The sequence below is a fragment of the Ornithodoros turicata genome, chromosome 1 (genome assembly GCF_037126465.1).
Source record: "Ornithodoros turicata isolate Travis chromosome 1, ASM3712646v1, whole genome shotgun sequence".
Classification (NCBI taxonomy): Eukaryota; Metazoa; Arthropoda; class Arachnida; order Ixodida; family Argasidae; genus Ornithodoros; species Ornithodoros turicata.
In genome coordinates this window covers 180,539,970-180,562,370 of record NC_088201.1, presented here as the reverse complement: position 1 = coordinate 180,562,370, position 22,401 = coordinate 180,539,970, and the positions used below count along the sequence as shown (strand labels likewise).

Here is a 22,401-nt window from a genome sequence, read left to right as displayed (position 1 = left end):
TATTATAATACAAGAGCGATCACAGGCGATCTCTGGATGCGACCACACATCGAGCAAACTTTAGATGTGATGGTCTTCCTCTGTACGAGTTCTGACCGGCTGTGATGGAATGACCCAGCGAGTTGAGCATACCCTTATGCTAGGCGGGTGGCGGTAGACGTGACTGGCTGGCACGTTGTTGTCGCCGCCTAAAGCAGCAGCAGCATAGGCAGCCACAGACTGCGATGGCGACGACGACATTTAGCGAATTCAGCTGGTCGTTCTCTGACTGTTGCACTGACTCGAGCGTGCATATTCTGCTGGTCGTTTTGGGGCAACATGCAACATGTTCCGCTGGTCGTTCGCATGCAGCGTGCGCTCGTGAGCAGTGAATCTGTGCAGGTTGGGCCACACCGAGAATATCGGCCGTGTGGACCGGAAGACGAGCTCTCAATTTCCGCTTTCCGCTCCTTCTCACCCTCCCTTTTACACTTGCTCAACATGGCCGCCATGGAACCAGCAGACCTACTGCATATGATGGATGCTTTGGATGAGTCTAGCTCGTCGAGCAGACAGCTGTTACACCTGTCACACTTTATGCTGAGGGTTCGACATTCTTTTATTTTTGTGTCTTCATATTTGTGTGGGATGAGGATGGTCACGGGTGAAGCATCCGAATGTGGAAAACTACATGTTGTGGACACTGTTTCGCGCTGCGCGGACGATGAGGTATGAATGAGGTGAGTGGTTATGAATGTGGGTTCTGAATGTGGGTTCTCGTTCTGTCATGTATTTTATGTTTAAAGTGGTTATTAAAGCGGTTGTCCAACGGCTCCATCTTGTACATCAGTTGCATGAGTCATCAAGCTGCCCTATTGCCAGTGAGGCGCAACGATGGTTGAACGCAGTTTCGCATTTTTAGCGTCGCAGCGTCGCATGGGTAACGTCAGTTTGAAGTCATGTGACTTTGTTTACGCGTCGTTTTAGCGTCTGCCGACATATTCTTGTCGGCATAAACCCAAGAGATAGACGCATTTTTTCAGCGTAAACTAGGCGTGCCTTATTCCTCAACATGGTTGGCCATTTGTCCTTAGCATAAGTATGCCGCATTGGCTGAGTACGTAACGCGAGGTAATCGTGACATGTTTAGAAGTGGCCAACAAACAACAACTTTGCATTTTCGTGGTGATCATCATCAGAGTTTCATCGCCAGGGGCGATACTCTATCCCATTGCTGACGATGGTGTGGGAAGTGAAATAATGGCGGCAGGACGCACCTGTGCGGACATTGGCGAGCCCTATTCGAAAACCACGGAGAGAAAAGTTCGTGTGTATTCTGGAAAGGAAAAAGGGAGGAGGGAATATGTTTATTAAAAAAAAGGGAACAGGTTTGGCAAGGAGAGACTGTTTATTAAAGTTGGTCCTGGAACTTCCAGAAACGGGAGCGAGCGAGCGTGCCAGATACGATTATACGATGATCACGTTGGCAATCGTCTGTCACACAACTTCCCCCGGCGGTGAAAAGGAGCCAACCTGGCGACGGATGAACGGGGGAGGTTAGGGGGTGATCAAAGGCTTAAGGCGGGTGACGTGGACGGTTTCAGTGCCGCGGTGTCGACGGTCAGGAGGAAGGTCAACGGATTCCACGATATAGTTCACCTCTGAGGTACGGCGAAGGACGCGGTAAGGGCCAAGGTAGCGGGACATGAGCTTTTCGCATAGGCCCGGAGCGCGAAGGCACAGAGCCATACTTTATCACCGACGCGAAATCCAGCGTGCCGGTGGCGCTCATCGTAGCGATGCTTGGCGGGGGTTGGTGGTGAAAATTACGGAAACGGGCCAGCTGCCGGCATTCCTTCCGGCGGGAAGTAGCGTCGGCCAAGGGTGGGTTGTGATCGGTTTGCGGGGTGTATTCGAAAATAGTGTCGCGGTGCAAAAGGGCTCGCGGCCATAAACAAGACGGAAAGAGCTGAAGGGTGTTGTGGCTTGCACCGGAAAATTTGTACGCAAACGTGACGTAGGGGAGGATGGCGTTCCAGTTGGTGTGATTCGCAGAGACGTAACAAGCCAGGATACCTGCGAGGGTGTGATTAAAGCTTACAGTTGGCGATACAAAGTCTATTTGAGAGTGATAGGCAGAAGCGGGAGTGTGCGCCACAGAGCAAGCCCGGAATATCTCCTGAAGCAGGGCGGCCAAGGAAGAACGGCCACGGTTGCTGATGATAACCCGCAGGGCGCCGTGACGTGGAGAATGTAGTTGACGAAGAAGCGGGCAATTTCTTGTGACGACACGGGGACGAGGGCGGCGGATTCCACATGCCGGGTGGCATGGTCTATAGCGACACTAACCCATCGATTGCAGGAAGGTGTTAAGGGAGTGGGCCGAAAAGGTCGATCCCGATGCGTTCAAACGGGTTATGGGGCGGTGTTAGGGGTTGAAGAAGACCTGTGGCGGCGGAGAGGAAGGGTTGCGTCGCCGACAGACGAAGCAGGCGCCGACGTACCTATGAACATTACTATGTCGGTTGTCGGTTACAGGAAATCGGAGAGCTCGGGTCGACGAATGCCGGCTTAATGCGGTCGATCGAAACGACCTCAGGGCGGCCGTTCAAGTGGTGAAAGTCCTGTCACCGCGCTTGAGGACCTGATGCCGGCCAGAAAAAGAGGTTGGAGGGACCGGCGGATCGAGTCGGTGCGGAGGAAGATGTGCGTGGCACTCGACAAGTCGGGGGAAACATAGGAAGGAGAAGTGGAAACGGCTCGTGTCGGGGTTGCTCGTAAGTCGGCGAAAAGGCTCTGAAGGTGCCGGGCGTATTCTGTAGAGGTCGTGCTGGAGGGTTCCGTTGAGGTGAAGAGGTCTGCGGGCAGGCGGAAGGGCGCTACATAGACAATCTCGGCCGACGAGCAGCCGACATCGGGTTTGAGGGCGGCACGGATTCCCAGAAGGGCGAAAGGGAGGACCTCTATCCAGCGATTGCGATCGCCGTGGGCCATTAAGGCTTGCTTCAGGTGCCTGTGAAACCGTTCGACCAGACCGTTGCAAGCAGGATGGTACGGAGTGGTTCGACGTCGGGCGGTTCCTAGGAATTTCTTGGAGGCCCGGTAAAGGTGACTCTCGAACTGCGGGCCACGGTCGGTGATGACTTCGTCAGGCACTCCGAAGCGCGCTACCCATGTGGCCATGAAGGTAGAAGCCACGGTTTGTGCGGTGGAGTCCTTCATGGGCGCGGCTTCAGGCCACCGTGAAAAACGGTCGACACATGTCAACAAGTGGCGGTAGCCGTCTGAGTGAGGTAGAGGGCCGACGATATCCAGATGGTTTTGGAGAAGCGCCGCGAGGGAGCAAGGAACTTGCCCAAGGGTGAGGTGGTGTGGCAATGGGTCTTGCTCAGCCTGCAAGGAACGCATGACCGCACCCAGTGGTGGAGATCCTGACGGTCGGCCACTAGCTTGATGGTAGCCCGAACTCCAGGATGGGCGAGGCCGTGAAGGTTGGTGAAGACAGCGCGGCGCAGAGCGAGAGGGATTATAGGGCGCGGGGAAGGGGCTGTAGTGTCACAGAGCACCCGAACGCTGGTCCCAGGGAACATGATGTCGCGCGGCTGCAAAGCTGAAGAGGGAGATGAGCGCAGCCTTTGGATTTCGGGGTCAGCTTCTTGGGCCTTCGCGACGACGTCGACGCTCAGGACAGGCGCGTCCGCAAGGGAATGGATGCGGCTGAGAGCGTCTGCTGCGGTATTACAGGTCCCCATGATGTGGCGTACATCCGTCGAAAATTCCGCGAGGTATGCCAATGGGCGGATTTCTAGAGGGGAGTAGCTCCGTCCAGCAGATGTGAAGGCGCCAACGAGCAGCTTGTGGTCGGTCCATATTACGAACTCGCATCCTTCGAGGAATTGAGGTCAGTACCGGACCGCAGAATGTGCAGCTAGCAACTCCTTCCCGAACGCACTATAGCGTGACTCCGTGGACGACATCTGGCGGGAGAAGAAAGACACCAGCTGGCGCTGCCCGTCGACTTCCTGCTGAAGAACAGCGCCGACTGCCTGGCCTACGAAGAGAGAGAGGGGAGCGTCGTGCCGTGGGTGAACGAGGAGCGTGGCATTGGCAATGGCGTGCTTGATGGCCATAAAAGCTGCTTGGTTGACTGTCATTCCAGGGAATTGGTCGGGATGGAGAGCGTGGCGGTTTGAGGAGGTTTTCCAGGGGCCGGAGTAGAGACGCATAAGAGGGAACAAACCGGCGATAAAAGTTGACGAACCCCAAAAAACGACTGAGATGGCGTAGTGACGTAGGGGCGGGGAAGTCCGTGATGGCCTTGACTTTTTGTGGAAGTGGGGATATGCCGTCCGCTGACACGCGGTGGCCTACGAATTCCAAGGATGACTTGCCAAATTCATATTTTTGAACGTTGATCACGACGCCGTGACTTTCGAGGCGGCCAAACACCTCGCGAAGATGTTGGTAATGCTCGCCGTAATCCGAGGTTCAAAGTGAGCGACCGCTCACCCTAGACTGGTATGCCCGTGTTGTTAACGGCAGTTAGGTGGTAAATGGGGCTCCGTAGCTTGTCTGCCCGCGTAGCTGGGATGATGCTAATTTCAGCCCCAGTGTCTACGAGGAAACGGCGCTGGGGCGTCCGGTCGAGCACGAAGAAAAGACGGCCTGGACGTCGCGGTGAGTGGGGGGCGCTCGCCGCCTATAGCGCTCCCCGGGGGCATTTGCCGGCCAGGAGCAAGGGGGCGTGCAGTTGCAGGCCTGGGCGCCGAAAGACCAGTGGTACCAGCAGAACGGGGATGGGTTCGGTTGACGCTGGAATGCCTCTGACGGCGATCTTCTGCGCCTGCGGTTGGCGCGAGGCAAGCGTGTTCGGCGGTTAAATTGCGCGCGTGGCCCAGAAGAACGATCATGGGGGCTGACGGATGCCACGAGACTGCTCAGGCTCTGGATGTCGGCCCTTAGTAAGTCGAGGTCAGATTGAGGTGGCTCAGGTTGCCCCGGGAACGTAGAGCACGCGTTCGAGGGCGGCGGAGAGAGCCCATCACTTTGGTGGGGCGAGGGCTCAAGCGGAGGGTTGGGCGACCTCCATGATTTTGTCCGCGTGCAGGGCCAACTCACTGAGGGAGAGGGTCGAAGCGGTGGCCAAGATCATTTGTACCGCCGAAGGCAGACGCTGGAGGAAAAGTTCCTTCAGGAAAGATTCGTCAAAGGTGGCTGCCCGATCGCCGAGGAGGCCCTGCATGTGTCGCCGGAATTGGGGCGGTCGTCTGTCCCCGAGGTCCTCGCCTGACAACAGTTGTCGAAAACGCCGACGTTCGGAGGCCGTAGTGCGTTTGATGATGGCTGCTTTTAACGTGTCGTGAGGTGTTGTGCCTATCGGTGCGCACAGAATGTCGGCAACGTCGGAGGCGACCTCAGGTGGTAGAGAGGAGACGACATGCTGGTATCTAGTAGCCTGTGGTGTTATACCTGCGAGCTGGAACTGGCACTCGGTTTGGACAAACCAGATGGAAGGGTTCGCAAGCCAAAAGGGCGCCAGCCGAACTGCGACGTGATTAACGTGCGAAGTGGCTGGTGAATCCTCCATGAGTGACGCGAAGGGCGTTCGAATCACGTTTGGGTCACCAGTTGTGGGTTGTCGCGACAAGAGGAAAGGTAGGAGACAACCACACAGGTTGATAGCAGGCGAAAGAATGATTTATTGGCGTGAGCGCCAGATGGTGCGCGCGCGATGGCCGATAAACTTTGTCGTCGCCCACCACAACTATACATCCGAGGCCAAAAACAGCGCTGGCGGACACGGTTATAGGTCTTCAAAAAGCCCATATGAACAGCCGTCACGTCACGTAGTCATGGAGGGAACGTAGTATTTGTTGGCGAATGCAGGGAGGCGCGGCTAGAAGAAGTCGTGCGCCATCGGGAGAGTAATTGTGCCGATATAAGACACCGTCAGATATGGCGAAATGTTTACTCTGGCGGATAACTTTCCGGTAGATGGCTGGACAGGTACCATCAAGGTGGCGGATTATAGGGGAAAATGTGCTATCCCTGAGCTGCTCCGTCCGAAGGAAGGTGGGGTCGAAGGATGTCAAAGGACAGCAAAATAGGAGGGAAGGATCCAAGACAGGGGACAGTTGATCGAGGGGTGGAGACATGTCGTGCGGAAGGGGGCAAAGCGAAAGTGCGTCGGCATCAGAGTGCAGGCGGCCGGACTTGTACTTCACAGACACGTCAAACTCTTGAAGTCGCAGTGTCCCCCTGCCACGGCGGCCAACAAGACCTTTGAGGGTGCCGAGCCAACAGAGGGCATGCTGATCGGTAATAACAGAAAAGGGCCGGCCGTAAAGATACGCACGGAACTTCTGGATGGCCCAGATGACGGCAAGGCACTCCTCTTCAGTGGTGGTGTAATTGCGTTCGTTCTTGGAAAGGGTACGACTCGCAAAAGCGACAGAGTGTTCCTTGGGAGCGTCAGAGGAGCGCTGAGCCAGTACCGCCCCGATGCCGACCCCGCTGGCGTCCGTATGCAGCTCTGTAAGTACGGAAGAGTCAAAGTGCTGAAGAACTGGAGCAGAACTAAAGAGGGATTTGAGGCGATGAAAAGCTGCAGCACACGAAGGGGTCCAAGAGTATTGGATATCTTTCGTCAAAAAGCTGGTGAGGGGCGCAGTAATATCGGCGAAGCCCCTGATCAATCGTAGAAAGTACGAACATAGCCCAATGAAGCTGCGCAAATCTCGGATGTGTGTTGGAGTGGGGAATTCGTCCACGGCGCGTACCTTGTCGGGGTCGGAAGAGATGCCTTGTGCCGAAACGATGTGGCCCAAAACTTTAATCTGCCGGTAGCCAAAGTGGCACTTCTTGTGATTTAACTGAAGGCCAGCAGCAGCGAAGCAGTCGAAAACGGCACGAAGCTGCTCCAAATGTTGAGGAAAGTCTTAGAGTACACGATGACATCATCCAAATAGCAAAGGCAAACATGCCACCGAAAGCCACACAGAAGAGTATCCATGAGGCGCTCGAAAGTAGCAGGTGCGTTGGTGAGTCCGAAGGACACCACTTTAAATTCATATAAGCCATCCGGTGTACTGAATGCCTTTTTTTTTTTCACATCATCGTCCGCCATAAGAATTTACCGGTATCCACAGCGCAAGTCCAGAGAAGAAAAGAAATTGGCATCACGGAGGGCATCCAGGGCATCATCAATCCGGGGCATGGGGTAGACATCGCGATGTGTGATCTTGTTCAGACGACGGTATTCAACGCAGAACCATATGCTACAGTCCTTTTTTCGTTACTAAGACAACATGTGACGCCCAAGGGTTGGTTTTAATGCTAACGGTTCTCTGTCGAATCCACCAATGGATCGAAGATGAACCTGTTCGCTGTTTTTAGCGTTGTAGTGCTGGTGTACTCTTTTTAATAATAAATTACTTAAATATAATGTACAACAGGTACAGTAAACGAGCAGGGGAAATCCGCCACCGTTCTCCTGGAGAATGTGCCCCAAAAGTGTTTATTTCAAGTTCCTCTTTTCCGTCCCCTGTTCCCTTCCTCTTCAACCTCTACATCCTCCCCCGTTTTGTTGACCATCCCCCGTGGGTCGTATGGGCTGTCGTTACCAATGGAGACCGTTGCGCACGTACCTGGACCCCTTGCAGCCAGTAGCCTTCAATACACCGTTCTGATGAATCAGTCTCTAGAATGATATATGGCCCTTTCTATCGGGCCCGCGTACAGGGTAGGCCTTGTCGAACTAGGACGCCGTTACCAAACTTGTATGTCCGGAATGGCATTGTTGTATCCTTTATCGAAGTTCCGCTTCATTGTTAGGCGATATTTTTCATGCTGTTGTATAGTCTTGAGAGGGTCTTCCAATCGGATCCACTGGGTGACACCGAGCGCATGAACGGCAGGGAGAAATGGAACTACTGAACTAATGGACGCAGCGTAGAGAGGCCTGCATCCGAGCGCGTTGTGCGTGACCTTATGTGGTGGTGAATTGCGCCTTACAAAGCTCATTTCCACCCTTCTCGGTACTCTGGATAAGCTGAGATGTAGTGCTTAATGTCCCTGTAGGCTTGTTCTGCTAACCTGTTAGCTGCTGGGTGGGTGTGCTGAAGCGCAGTAATTCCTCTTTGCTGTGCCCACACCCGGAGCTTCCGGCTTGCGAACGCTGGAGCATTGTCCAATACTATAACTTTGGTGTTTCTGTAAGGAAGTTCACTTTCATCCCTGCCTTACTCAGAGCAGTGATTATCTGTGCGAGATGGGTGGCGTGGGTCAGCCTCCGATCTTGAATAAACGACTATGTCGTCAATGTAGACCACAGAAAATTTCCCTTTGTAAGGCCGCAAAATATCATCCATGATTTTCTGCAATCAGGCTTCAGAGTCTTCCCTGCCTAACGGGAGTCGATTATATTCGTAGACATCGATGGGTGTGGCGAATGCTGTGTGCTCTTTGTATTCATCCAGTTGACGGATCTGCCAGTTTCCTTTGGTGAGGTCAATAAACGAGAACACCATGGCTCTCCATCATCGCCCCATTGACGACATCTTGGCTGACGTCGTCAATGCGAGGCATCGGTTAGCGAAATAGGTCCGTCTGTTGGTTTATCCGGCGATAGTCTCTACAGAGGCGGAATGTCCATCCTGCTTAGGTGCAATTATTATTGGTGCCGCGAAGGATGAAGTCGATGGTCGTAGCATCGATTGTAGTTCTTTCAGAAGCCATGCTGTTTTTTCTCTGGACATGGGGCATGGTTTTCTGCGAATGGTCGTGTTCGTCAATTTGAAACGCACCGCGTACCCTGCCATGGCTGTTGGGTACTTCGCCAGACATTCTAGTTCAGGGTACAGGACCTTGACGTCGCAGAATTCTTCGGTAGTCTCAAGGTCTGCCTAAGTCCACACGTGAAACAGATGTTGCTATCGACGGAAACTTCATCATTTCAGAAGAGGTTTCAATGCATGGCCTTCATGTGAGGCCGCGATAGTAAAAATCGTCCACAACCAACGTTTTTGAGAATAGCTTCTGGTTCTAGTGTTCTACGTTTACTACTGACCAGTCTTGCAGCTTGCGGCGGGAACCGTCGAAGCCTTGTAGGGGCATATCGGTCGCCCGCGAAAAATATTTCCGGTGTCGACTAACTTCTTGTTCACAATACTAACAGCGGCCGCGCTGTCCACCAGCTTCTTCGTCGGTTTCCCGTTTGCATTCAGCGTGGCGTACAATAGGTTTTGGTTTACAAGGTGCACAGTCTCATCTGATGCCATAGGGCCATAGATCATGATGCGTTGTTGTTGAATCACAGTTACCGTCGTCCAGCTGACTTACGGCTTGACTAAGAGTCCGGGCTTGTTCTTGGTTCAACATGTTTCTGCTCTGTTTCCATGTAGTGGCATCTTTGTGGTAGTGGCTTTGTGTCGACCCCTGGTCACTTGCTTGGGGCCTCGTGGGCACGGCCGACATTTCCACACACCACTGGTTCTTCTCACAACCGTATTCGTAAAACAGGCTCCACCCCCGAGACTTTTCAATTCAAAGGCAATTTCAAATCTGGGTTTTGGCGCTCTAGAGTCTGTTATAGCAGGTAGCAGTTGTTGATGCTCCTGAGCGTGTTGTTGCTGCACTGCTACTAGTTGAATTAGCATTTCTGGCATCGAAACGGGCGTGGGACTCCTACCCTAAGTTACATCGAACCCAAATATCCTTGATTGAAATTTGGTAACCTTCATTTTTATCTTGTCTTCACTATGTTCTCTTGCCGAATCTCCTGTGCGGTGGACTTACATTTGTCTGTGATGAACTGGATGGTCTCTGGGGTACTGACGTTTTCTGGGACTGGCTCGTCCCTGTCCACCTGGTAATCTACCAGTACGCAAGCGTCGCCGGATGGCCGGACATGGAATGTACCCACATATTCCACGATAATTTTGTCGATTGCGCCAAAACACAATGTACAACAGGTACAGTAAAGGAGCAGCGGAAATCCGCCACCGTTCCCCTGGGGAACGTCCCCCAAACGTGTTAAATTGAGCCTCCTCTTTTCCTTCCCCTGTTCCCTTCCTATACAATCTCTTCATTAATTAGTACGTTGGTTAATATTACGCTAGAAGAATATAAGGAGCTTTTCTTCGGCATGCCTTCTTCATGTAATGTCAGTAGTACACTCTAAATCCTGTGACGGACATGTGCCAGTTAAAAAAGTTCCCTCAGAAAGTGCAGCCGGTACACAGCCGTAACCGTCTAAAAACAGCCGTAACGGTTATCAAATAGCAAGCACAGCGATCCTCATCACCAAATTTCAGCAGGTACAAAGCCATCACGTTGGTATGAAACGGCCTTGTGCCAGCTGAATAATATGTGTGCCTCCTCAACCTTGTACTCGTGGGATTGTTGAATAATGCGTGTGCCGGCAGAATATGCGTGCCTTCGTTGGACCGTACTACGTTGCTCCGCTCTCCGCCGGTGAGGAGTGGCATGACACAACGTAATATCCCGCAGTACGTTCGTTCCCGCTTCCCGCTTTCTTGCCCGCTGTCTGCGTTGCAACCTCGCCTTTGAGAAGGATGAGACCTTGCTTTTTAAGTACAGGTCTACTGTTTGCTTAAGGTGAGTCCATCTAGCTGTGATGCAGCGTACGACGCCTGCGTTTTAGTCGTGTTTAACAATCGAAGTACATTCTGTTGCAGACGGTGGACGCATTTCAAATGGCGGCAGGAGAGGATCGGCTGCATCGGTGAAGCGACGGTGTACATTACAGGAGAGGTTAATTGTATTCTTTCGTTATAGGGTGACCGTTGGACTGTATCGATTGCGAGGAGGTGAGTTACAAAATGGAGTACTATTCCAGCAATAACGTTGGAACAATACCAGCGTGATATTCACTGCGGTTTCTTTACAGGTTGTTTCCTGTCTCAACAACTCTTCCAAGATTGCAACTGCTTCTCACATAGAATTGGTGTCTGTCGCCACATGTTGGACAATTGTTCCTCGGCCATTTCGTTTGAGGAACTGTCGTGTTCGTCTTCATTCAAGGATCTTCATTGAGCTTTGCAGTGCCAGCCTGTTCGAAGTTTCGAGGATTGTGTGTTCGGCGTTTGGAGGACCGCCTGGTGCATCGGATCATCGGATGGGTTGTGTGTCCGTGCAACGTGTGCTCCATATGTGTGTGTTGGGATTAGTGAACCGTGTATGCTTTCCATTCGTAAACGATGATGCAATTTAAAGTTATGTGCAAGCCAATAAAATTTTGTGTTCCGTGTTCGATGTGCTTGGAGCATTTTCTTCCTTGCTTTTTCTTTTTTTACGAAGCGTGGAGGTAATTTTCTGTTAGGGAACTCAAGAAGCACAATGTATCTCGCGTATTAGTGGGTACAAGTAACCCTTCGATACGTCCGGTACACTGTGGCTCCTGGCGTCAGCAGGGATGTCGTACCAGTTGCTTCAGGGGGCACATGGCACCTGCAGCTTTCGCAGGCACCGCGTGCCCCTTGAAGTCATCTGCAGTTGATCAGACGGCACCTATCCATCAATGGGTTTAGAGTGTAGCATGTAGTAGTTGCGCTACCCTCTGTTTACAGGAAATGTGAGGAAAAAAATACAGGAACTACAGGAAAAAAGTGCGTCCTCCGCAATAAAAACTCGCATTCTTCCATGCTTTACTAAATTCAATAGGAAGACCGATTGGAACTGGGACGGACAGCCATAGGTCAAGATCATTATAAAACTGTTTTGTCGAAAACTGTATGTCATGCGTGTACGTGACACGTGCATTGTGGCATCTGTTTTGTTCTGCCTCAATCAGATAAAAAGTAGAAATGCATGTACGTTCTTACCTCATCCTCGTCTGAAGGGCAAAGTAGAGATCGAGACTGCATGGAAAAGCATGTCCGTAAAACTCAAAATGAAGGCTAACTGGCGAAACATGTTGGAAAGTAACCCGAAGACAGAGGAGCACACAGACGACCACAAGTAATTCTTGTCTTTTTTTGTGTGTGTGGTTGTCCGTGTGCTCCTCTGTTTGTACATTTCGTTATGGAAAGTTCAATTTCACACGGTTGTTCAGTGTCCACACCGAACGACTATTTAATGCGAGTGCGCATGATGATCATTTCAATCTAAATGCACTTAGATATCACTTGCTACCTCTACGCCAGAAAGTTGTCTTTGTCAAAGGTAATAGCAAGCAACCTGGCGGTGCCTGGCTTTGAAGATGTGTTGTGACGATGTATGAAAGGAGAGGAGGAAGTGGGTGCAGGCAAGCTGGTATAGACTCATGTGGGGATCCGAGAGACACGGAACAAGATTGACAGACGACAAATTCTGAGACTCAGCACAAGGTGTAACCTATACCTATTTTGTCGGATTTGTCGTCCGTTACTCTTGTTCCGCGCCTCTCGGTCCCCTACCAGGATGCGTGAAAGACGCGCAAATGTGTTACCGATTTAAACGGTAACACATTAGCGCCTCGCTATCTTAATTTGCCCCTAAAGTTTACACTCAGTTGATTGTGGGGTCATTCCATGCCAAACGTCCCAGAGGTGGCGCTCGACCCTCGTCGAGTTTGTTATGAAAATTCAGGCGACTTCATTAGTTGCGGGAAGCGAATAACACAAAGGTTTTAGCTGCCATCGCAGAATAGTTGTTGCTGATTGTCTGATTGTTTAAACCCCTGCAGTCTACGCATCGCGACGCCAAAATTATGGAGATACCTCAACTGTTTTCGTGCCGCGGTAATGAAGAACTGTTCGTCTACCTATCTGAGGGTCGCAAATATTCTAACTGCGCGCCAGGCGAACCCTAAACGCGGTGGAAAAATGGTTCGATAATCTAAGTTTCTCATCTTGTCTGGTTTACATCGCTATAACTAAAGAGACAAAATTATGTTTAATGTTGAGATAACAATGGGTACTACAAGTAAAAAAAAGTCTCGTCGAGAGCTTAAACAACATAAAGGGAGAAAAAAACACGCAAAGACTCCACTCTGGCAAATTTCATCTTAAATAACATAAATGGTGGATCGCAGAAATAACTACAGCGAGAGCTAGATTAAATTACCGTGCCAAAGGAATGCAAGAAGCAAGTTGTAGAATACTTTTTATGGCGGCGAAAATAATTTTCGAAGTTCAAGGTCCTGCGCAGACAATGTGCGCGACCGTTTTATATACGCTCTCATGCTCTCCACGCCAGCCCACCGAAGGTGCACCAGGGGCGCGCTGCTCAACTTTTCGCTGTTCCATACCGTGCGATAAATGCATGTGTGTGATTCGTTGTGATTCGTTAGAAGCTGCCGAGTGATGATCAACCATGCCGTTTCTTTGAAATCCCAGTCTACCAAAACAGTTTCGACATTGTCGCCACGTGCTATTTGGAGAGCACCAACTCCATATGATAACGATAACGGTCAGTATCTTCAATTCTGCATCGGGCTCCGGGTACGTTCTCGTTCTTGTCGGCTACGAGCAGTTAACATGGGTTTCATTCACTACAGCCTCGACGTCGGAAATGACCGCTTGTTTGAGTAGACGTTATCGCGGCCCTGACAATATGCTTGCCTATAGACGACGTAAACAACGAAAATTAGACTAGGCAGGCTACAACCATGGATGACACTGACACGTAAACCTCCAACGTCCTGTGTATGCAGCGTAAACAACGAGAATTAGCCGAGGGAAGCTACTAACATGGACGACAAAAACACATAGGCCTCCAATGGGCTCACTGGTTCAAAGCAGTGGCAGACCTGCTGTGCGTGTGCAGCTCATGGACACTGCATTTCGGTATCTTCTCTGCAAGGAACTGCCTCGTCTCATTTACAAACTGTTACGAAACCCAAAATGGTTTTATACGTTTGAGGCCCAGGTTTGCCCACCCGTAGAATCTACTGCTTTAAGGATCGTTGCAAGCTTCTTTTTGCTTCCGGTCGTTTCCGTCACAGCTGTTAGGCGTTCCTCCGATTGCGTCACAGGGAAAGTTGCAAAAAAGTGTCAAGTCACAAAAATGTTTTAAGTGAAGTCAGGTCAAAAAGGTCAAGTCAATCAGGCCATAAGGTGCGCCCCTGATGCACGTTCCATGTGCTGTTACGAAGAGAATGAGAGTGTTTAGTTATGGTTGGACATGTTGTCTGCAGAGGACCCCGAAGTTCAAACATTGTTTTCTCCGCTATAAAACATATGCTTTTTTAAAACTTGCTCATTGTGTTCCTTTAGCATAATACTCTCTTGGAGCTCTCAGTGCACATCTTTCTGCGCTCCACCATTTTTGTTACTTACGGGTAAAGTTGTATTTTCAGATCAGTTCAGATCATTTTCAGTTCATTTTCAGCCAGAGCTGCATCTTTGCATTTTTTTTTCTCTCCTATTACTTTGTTACTTTGTTTACCCTCTCAATGAGTCTTGTTTTTCTTGTAGTACCCATTCGTATCTCAACGTTAAAAGCAGTTTCCTCTTCAACAAGAGATAAACTGATGTTCTGAGGCTGGAACTACATAGAAGGGGACAGATACAAACAAAGCCTCAAATTGCCTAAGAAATCAACGATGAAAGATGAAAGTCACTGAAAAGGTTAGCCAGCTGTAGGGATCGAACCCACATCTTCTGGATTGCCAGTCCAGGGCTCTATCAATTGAGCTAAGCTAACACGCCTCTCCAGCGACTTTCGGGGTGCGTCATCTGAGGGGACGACAAACCAGCCACTCACTCTCACTCACCCTCCTTTCACTCTTACATTTTTGCTCACTCATACACACATTCACACGACGGAAATCGACGCAAGCGGTACCTGTTGAACAAGAGATAAACTGATGTTCTGAGGCTGGAACTACATAGAAGGGGACAGATACAAACAAAGCCTCAAATTGCCTAAGAAATCAACGATGAAAGATGAAAGTCACTGAAAAGGTTAGCCAGCTGTAGGGATCGAACCCACATCTTCTGGATTGCCGGTCCAGGGCTCTACCAATTGAGCTAAGCTAACACGCCTCTCCAGCGACTTTCGGGGTGCGTCATCTGAGGGGACGACAAACCAGCCACTCACTCTCACTCACCCTCCTTTCACTCTTACATTTTTGCTCACTCATACACACATTCATACGACGGAAATCGACGCAAGCGGCACCTGTTGAACAAGAGATAAACTGATGTTCTGAGGCTGGAACTACATAGAAGGGGACAGATACAAACAAAGCCTCAAATTGCCTAAGAAATCAACGATGAAAGATGAAAGTCACTGAAAAGGTTAGCCAGCTGTAGGGATCGAAGCCACATCTTCTGGATTGCCGGTCCAGGGCTCTACCAATTGAGCTAAGCTCGATCCCTTTCATCTTGCATCAGTTTCCTCTGTTTACTTCTAGTGATGTAGCCCAGAAAAATCGCTTTAGAAAGCATTTTTTACACCACTTTTCGGATGCATAATGCGAGCAGCCAGAATATGTGCGACCCTCAGGAAGTAGGCCATTTCTTCCTTACTGCGACGAGAACACATTGCGGTTTCCGCATAAATTAGACGACGCCATGCGGCTGTAAGGGTGGTCAGAGGCTAACCCAGTAACTTTAAACACACACTTAGAGATAAGCATTTTGCGATGGCAGCAAGAACCTTTGTTTTACTGGTTATCTCCAAGTAATAAATTGTATTGAATTTTTATAAAAAGTCGACGAGGGTCGAGCACACCTCTGGGACGTTTGTCACGGAATGTCCCTTTGTTGAGACGCTTACCCAATACTCGGACGTTGCTCTGACCACCGTTCCTACGGGCGCTACAGCGAGATTATGGCCACCTTGAAACACGCATGAGAACATACACATGAACCCTGGACCAGCATCAGGTCTGTCAGTGAAATCGATAGCCTGCAAAAATATGTGCACAAAAGTGTCATCATTCAAGAATGGATGTGACACATTATTTGTGAGCTGTGGAATGGTACCCGAAAACGAGCAATATTAAACTTACTATTGACGTGTTTTTACTGTTTTAAGGCACTACTTCATTTCTGACGGTTTCGTAACAATTAAATTAATTCCTCAAAAAATTGGGCAAATTTTGAATTATATCTCACAATTCCCCAAACCCTAAATTCTGCGGGAGACTACTGAGACTCGATCGGTGGCATGGTCCTTCTACAAACTGTACTTAAAATTTGAGTTAAGTTGCTGTAGAACGCTCACAGAATTACTATTCCATAGGGGTATGGTTTTTGCTAGCAGCGCAAACTTCAGAACGTCGCAATGTGGCGATGTTTGAGGCTATCATAATAAACTGTGATTTTTTTTTCTTTTTGTGACAATGGGCGATGCCCGAGCAGCACCGCTGGATCACTTGGCATGGAATGCACCAGATCTGAAATTCTTAATTCTGTGTACAATGAATGGCCTACAGGCCTTACGACAGTCAATCAAGGAGGAAGACAAGTTGTTCGAATGGAAGGCGCATTGCGTTTTCGGTTGAGATCCAGAACCATGTTTTCAAGTAGCCTATGTGGGAAATTACCGACATGGTAAGGGCTAGTTCAGTCTTTATGCTGAAGTAAACCTGTGTATTACTCCACGAGGACGAGAGAAGTCGACTAGGTGGTGGGGATGTTGTTTCACAGCAACGTGAAGTGTTCTAGGACCGCGTGCAGTTTTGCTCGCTGTTGGGCATTAAACTGACAGTCGCATCCGTTTCGGGCTATTTCGAAACTTTAGTGTCATTTTATTCCTTATGGACTGCTGAACACGCGATCGAAAACCCCAACACCAAATTGTTGCGTTGTTCGGCTGTTATTCGATGGAATACACGACAAGAGCAGACGACGGATGTTGTTGTATTCCGTTAATCCCTCTCTTAAAATGTGTGGCCTCCAGAATCTGGACCGCGACGCTTTTGATCCGTCGTCCTCTCCAAGCTCTGCAAGGCATTTGGATGTCAACTGTAGATGTCAACATGTCCGACGCGAGCGAATGTTACCTGTCGTCGCTATCCACAGATTTCCTCGCGAGGACAGCAGTGATGCACTAATAGAGGACAATGATCCTTATTCTACGGATCCGTTGCAACGACACTGTGTACAAGAGATATCGAGACGAAAATGGTCGCGACGATCATACGTCGCTCGTCAGTTACGAGTAGCTTCTCGATTCAGTGCTTGACAGACGCCCACTTCAAAAATAACAGCCCAACAGCTGCCTCTGCGGGTTTTACAATCAGAGGAGCCGAACGTGTACTGTGTTGCCGTGCAGTGGGCCCGGTAGCGACGCTCTGCGTATTGTTCTAGTGCATTACGGAGCATCCTCTTTTTTCCCGGACCTATGCTACCTGCTGCAACTCCCTGCTCCAACAGACATCAGGCACAGTAACATGTTTTTTTTTTTTTCAATTTCTTTGAGGGGCACTGGTCATCACTTTCAAACGATAGCTAGATAGCTAGAAATGTCGCAGCCATCGCTACAACTTCCGTATCAAATCTTGCGTTTATCTCCTCCTTTTGTGCTGTATTTCACATGAAATGCATGTTTCTCCAACACTTTCTAGCCTGAATTCAGAAAAGCATATAATTTGAACCAGTCCCACCCTGCTTATTATATTACGTGAAACATCTTGTTGGGTATGTTGGACTACGATGTTAACTGTACAGGACAAACACTAACAGGGGTCACGCACACACACACACACACACACCAAACACACTTTAGTGGCATACTTTGTATACAGGGTGTCCCAGCTAAGTGTATACAGATTTTAAAAAAAAATATATATAACACTTTTTCCAAGATGAAATCAATTGCAATATAGCATATGCTGAAGGGCATTCCCTAGGAGGGCATTAGCAAAGTCCAAAGGCAATGTCTTCATTAACTTTAATTAATTAACTTGTTAATTATAAAAGCTACAAAGTTGTCCCAATGAGAACATCTGTTCCTTTCGGTCACCTGATATCGTAGCCGTTTTCAGAACAAGAATCCGTTTCAGAGATCGCCCGCAAAAAATTAGTGAAGGAACGCCATTTTTCTTTATTTTGTTCATTGCGCATCTTCGCAGACGCGTATTTCCTTCATCCACAAACGTGAGAGGGGGAAGGAGCACAGTGCCGCCTCATGCGTCGAAGATGAGCTTTAACTTGCGGAAACAAAACAAAAACAAATGTATCGGGTGACTCTATCGGAACTGGCCTTATGTTCTGTTTCCTTTTAATCTTTTTCCAGGACGCGAGAGGCGATAGTATGCTCTTTCTCCCTCTCACATTGGGGATGAAGGAAATACGCGTCTGCGAAGATGCGCAATGAACAAAATAAAGAAAAATGGCGTTCCTTCACTAATTTTTTGCGGGCGATCTCTGAAACGGATTTTTGTTCTGAAAACGGCTACGATATCAGGTGACCGAAAGGAACAGATGTTCTCATTGGGACAACTTTGTAGCTTTTATAATTAACAAGTTAATTAATGAAAGTTAATTAAGACATTGCCTTTGCCACTTTGCTAATGCCCTCCTAGGTAGTCCCTTCAGCATATGCTGTATTGCAACTGTTTTCATCTTGGAAGAAGTGTTACATATATATTTTTTAAAATTTGTATACGCTTAGCTGGGACACCCTGTATATGTTGCTTCACGTTTATTTCCTGTTTAGAGTTTAACTTGGTTGTCTTTCATGGCACCAGATATATTTTAGTGCTTTTGTCCTTTTTAATTGACACAGCAGATTTAAGGATTTTTTTTTCTCACAGGTGTCTATGATTCTCCAGCTGGATCTGGGGCTACCTGGATGTGCTGTTGCTCGTCCAATCGCCATATGAGGGTGCTAACAGATTCAGAAGGATAACATATTCCATTTACATGTTATAACTTACCTTACTATGGATGCCATTTTTTTTTAAAAATGCAGTATATTGGTGACACTATAGGTTTTGCTACTTGCCTGTATTCGGAGCAAACTTGCGAAGTGGAGTAGTTTGTATTGAGCGAGCATCCTCCAACAGCAAGAGACAGGGACACGAACACGTACAGCAAGACAATCTGCTTTACTAGCAACTAAGTAAAAGATTACTGGAAGAAGCTGCCCACAGTTTTTCCAGAAGAGATCCCAGATTTTCCAGGTTTTGCGCCTGTGTTCCTCAATTTTTCTTCAAGTAAAATATATGTCTTCGTTGTAGTCTGTCACGCAGTTGCTGTTGTGAAGTAGATAGTCTTGTTGTGCATGTTTGTGTCCCTGTCTCTTGCTGGTTGAAGATGACTGCCTGTATTCGTAGGACATGGAAATTATGTGAGTGTACATGTGTTCGCACACTTATTCCATTTTATGCAGGTTTCTTTCATATAAATTACTCCTCTTTGGATCATTTTGCTCCACAGCAATCTCGTGTTGTAAACTAACAAGCTGCAAGTAAATCTTTCTGATCAGTCCAGTTGTAACTCATGTCAGGCGGTATGACATTGAGACCTGTCTCATTCCTGCTGCCCATGTCTTGTTTCAGCTCTGTAATGTGGTGTAGATGTACACTGAACTGCACAATAACAGGATAAGCAAAGCATGACTGAAATTTTGCTTTATCTTGAAAAGTTTACAGTGAAACAATAGAGCATGTCTGTTTGGACTTAACACATTGGAGAATGGACAGGAACAAGGACAACAAACACAGAGTGTTCAACTAGTAACAGATTTATTTGGACTAGGGGTGTTTGTCCAAATAAACCAGATGCTAGTTGAACGCTGTGTGTGTTTGTTGTATTTGTCCCTGTGGGTTCTCCACCACGTTCAACTTCACAGTGATGCATTCAGGTGCAGGGCCATGGGTACCCAGTTGCTTGTGGGATTGCTTAATGTACCAAGAGCTAGCAGCCTAGCCAGGAGGTCCAAGGTGCATGGACATCAGATGTGCACAGGGGAGTGTCAACATAACGCATCCCTGAAATGTAACAGCCGTACAACTGAGAGGCAAATGAAACAGCAACTAACTCACACAAAATATGTCTGCAATAACAAGTAATTTATGAAACAATTTCTCCCTGATGCTACTTTGGACATCTTTGTCCATAAATGTAAACTGGTAAAAAATACAGCGAATTGGTTGGGAAATGTCAAGAAAATGCCTCTGGAGGACAGCTACTAATATTTTGTCTGTTGTCCTTCTGTGCACTGTCCTCATCATTACCACAGTATTTAAACAAATATGATGGGAGAATTAGAATTACAAGCCCTGTGCAGAATATGACAACACCTCAACAAAAGACACATAAGACAGCATCAAAGTTTCGCCTCTCAGTGTGCTTAAGTCTTAATTACATGTAGGAAATAGAAACATTTACGAGCATGAGACTTGTACTGTCCAAAGTTGGACCACATGAATGCACTCATGTCATTCACAGCAAGAAATAAGAAATGCTGCTTTGTGCCTTTAAATACTGCATGTGATTTCGTCAGGGTAGACACTTTCATATGTCAAACATGCGAAGCGCCTTTGCAACATTCATGCCCTAAAAGAGAATGGCTGAGCACAGGAGGGTGCTTCGCAGTGACCTATTTTCTACCCAGGGCTGGCTTGACCATGTGCTCTGGATGCCGCAACTGCAGGCAGTTGTTGCTTTCAGCCATGTGCCTCTTGTGGTTATTGTGACGTGAGTATTGCTGTTGGCGCAAGATGGGCCCTTCAACAAGGGTTCTATAGTCTTGTTCGACTTAAGAAGGTAACAAAATCTAGTTCGTCAGCTCTCAAAATATTACTGCACGGCAGATAGAATGGTTGAATGCACAGATGTTACGCTGAATCGCTGCCCCAGATAATGTAATTGTATCCATTTCACTACTGCCAATTGCATCTTATTTTTGTGTGAGAAAACTCCAAATTTTACTATTGCACCTCCTTATCTCCAACGGCACATGTCTCAACTCAGCCATGAGATGCAAGCATTCTTTGGGATGTAATCTAAAATGTAGATCAGCATCTGTATAGCTTATGGGCATACTGTGGAAAGTATGTCTTACATCACATGCACACGAGATTTCGCGTGCGAGGCCGTGACTGTAACTGTTTCTTGTACTCCTCACTAGACAAAGTGTATTCAGGTATGAGATCTGCCAGTACAGGACTTAAACTTGGTTTTCAGAATCTGAGCTCCCTGTTGTTTCGGAGAGGGGGAAGCTCAAATCCTGAGGGTCAGCACGGCTGCACCAAGGGAGATTAATTTGTTTTTGCCATGCTATACATGCCACAGTGATGTGACATGTATAGCATGACAAAAGCAAATTAATCTCCCTTGGTGCAGCCCGAATGACCCTCAGGATCTGAGCTTCCCCTTTCCGGAATAACACAACATCAGCACAACATCAGCAGTACGTAGACTGGTAGAAATCCAGCGAACCAGTATAAGGAAGTATAAAGATAATTGCCTCAAGACGTTGAGCCGCTGATATTTCTCCTAGGCACCGTCCGGATCATTGCATGGTATTTAAAGGGTTACCTAACCCTTTAAATACCATGCCAATGATAAGGATGGTGCACAGAAGAAGAACAGTCTCTGCTCGAAATATCAGCGGCTCTCGTCCTGAGGCAATTCCCTTTAAATATCAGCAGTAGTATCGCCAAATAATAATGCTTCTACGACATATGCTTCACCATACCACGTTGACACAGCTGTTATATCAGGATCTCGAGGTGCTGGTGTGGAACAGCTGATATCGCCAAAGGATGCCAGCTGCACAATTTTAGCTGTGCTCGTCTCTGCATACCCCAAGAACGACTGACACTACGTTGGAGGGTGTTAGAAGGTGAGGGTGTTAGAAGGTGAGGGGTTTGCCCTACTTTGCATCAGGAAGTGGGTCTGAGTACCTGCAAGGCAATGTTGCAAACAGTTGTGGGTTTCTGAAATGTGTAACTGTATCGTAATGTGCCATCAATTCATGATAAAATGACACTATAATACTATTGGGATGAGTCAGATTCTACAGCGAAGATGTTGCCTTATGCAGTCTACTGTTTTAGGCAGTGGTAGTCATATATCGCTCTGAACCATAAATATTATTTCATGCTAGTAAGGTAGTACTATTTATGCTTTGTGCCATAGATGGAACCCCATTCAATTTGAAGCACTTTTTATTGTGGGATAAAGTTACCTCTAATCTGATCAACTGATTTTATTCGACAAATAAGATCATATGCCCCTAGCTGAAATTAATCAACTTATTCTGCAGCGATTTGTACCAGTGGGTGTGCTCCAAGTGCGCACATACAGCATTTTACGTTTCACGCAAATTTTAACTGCAAAAGCATCATAGTATCATCAAGCAGTAATACTGAGTGTACAGGTTGGAACAACTATATATCTTTCTCGCATGGTTTTTGGCTGAGCCCCTGCTCATTTCATTGTTTTACGACGGGCCGTACATCCTAGCTGGCACACACGAATTCCGTGAAAGCCTCGTCGTAGCACCATATCTTCAAAT

General features: G+C 48.1%; 1 protein-coding gene across 3 annotated transcripts in view; it reads right to left on the bottom strand.

Annotated features, from left to right (window-relative positions):
- Positions 1-22,401, bottom strand: part of LOC135373476 (uncharacterized) — an 87,028-nt gene that overhangs the window by 582 nt on the left and 64,045 nt on the right. For 2 of the 3 annotated variants that reach the window (XM_064606664.1, XM_064606667.1), the window contains exons 9-10: positions 15,703-15,834; positions 11,823-11,858 (exon numbers count right to left, since the gene is read on the bottom strand). The exons of the other annotated variant lie outside the window; for it this stretch is intronic. In XM_064606664.1, coding sequence (XP_064462734.1) covers positions 11,823-11,858; positions 15,703-15,834 — 168 coding nt within the window. The remainder of the gene's footprint in view (positions 1-11,822; positions 11,859-15,702; positions 15,835-22,401) is intronic. 3 annotated transcript variants of the gene reach the window in all.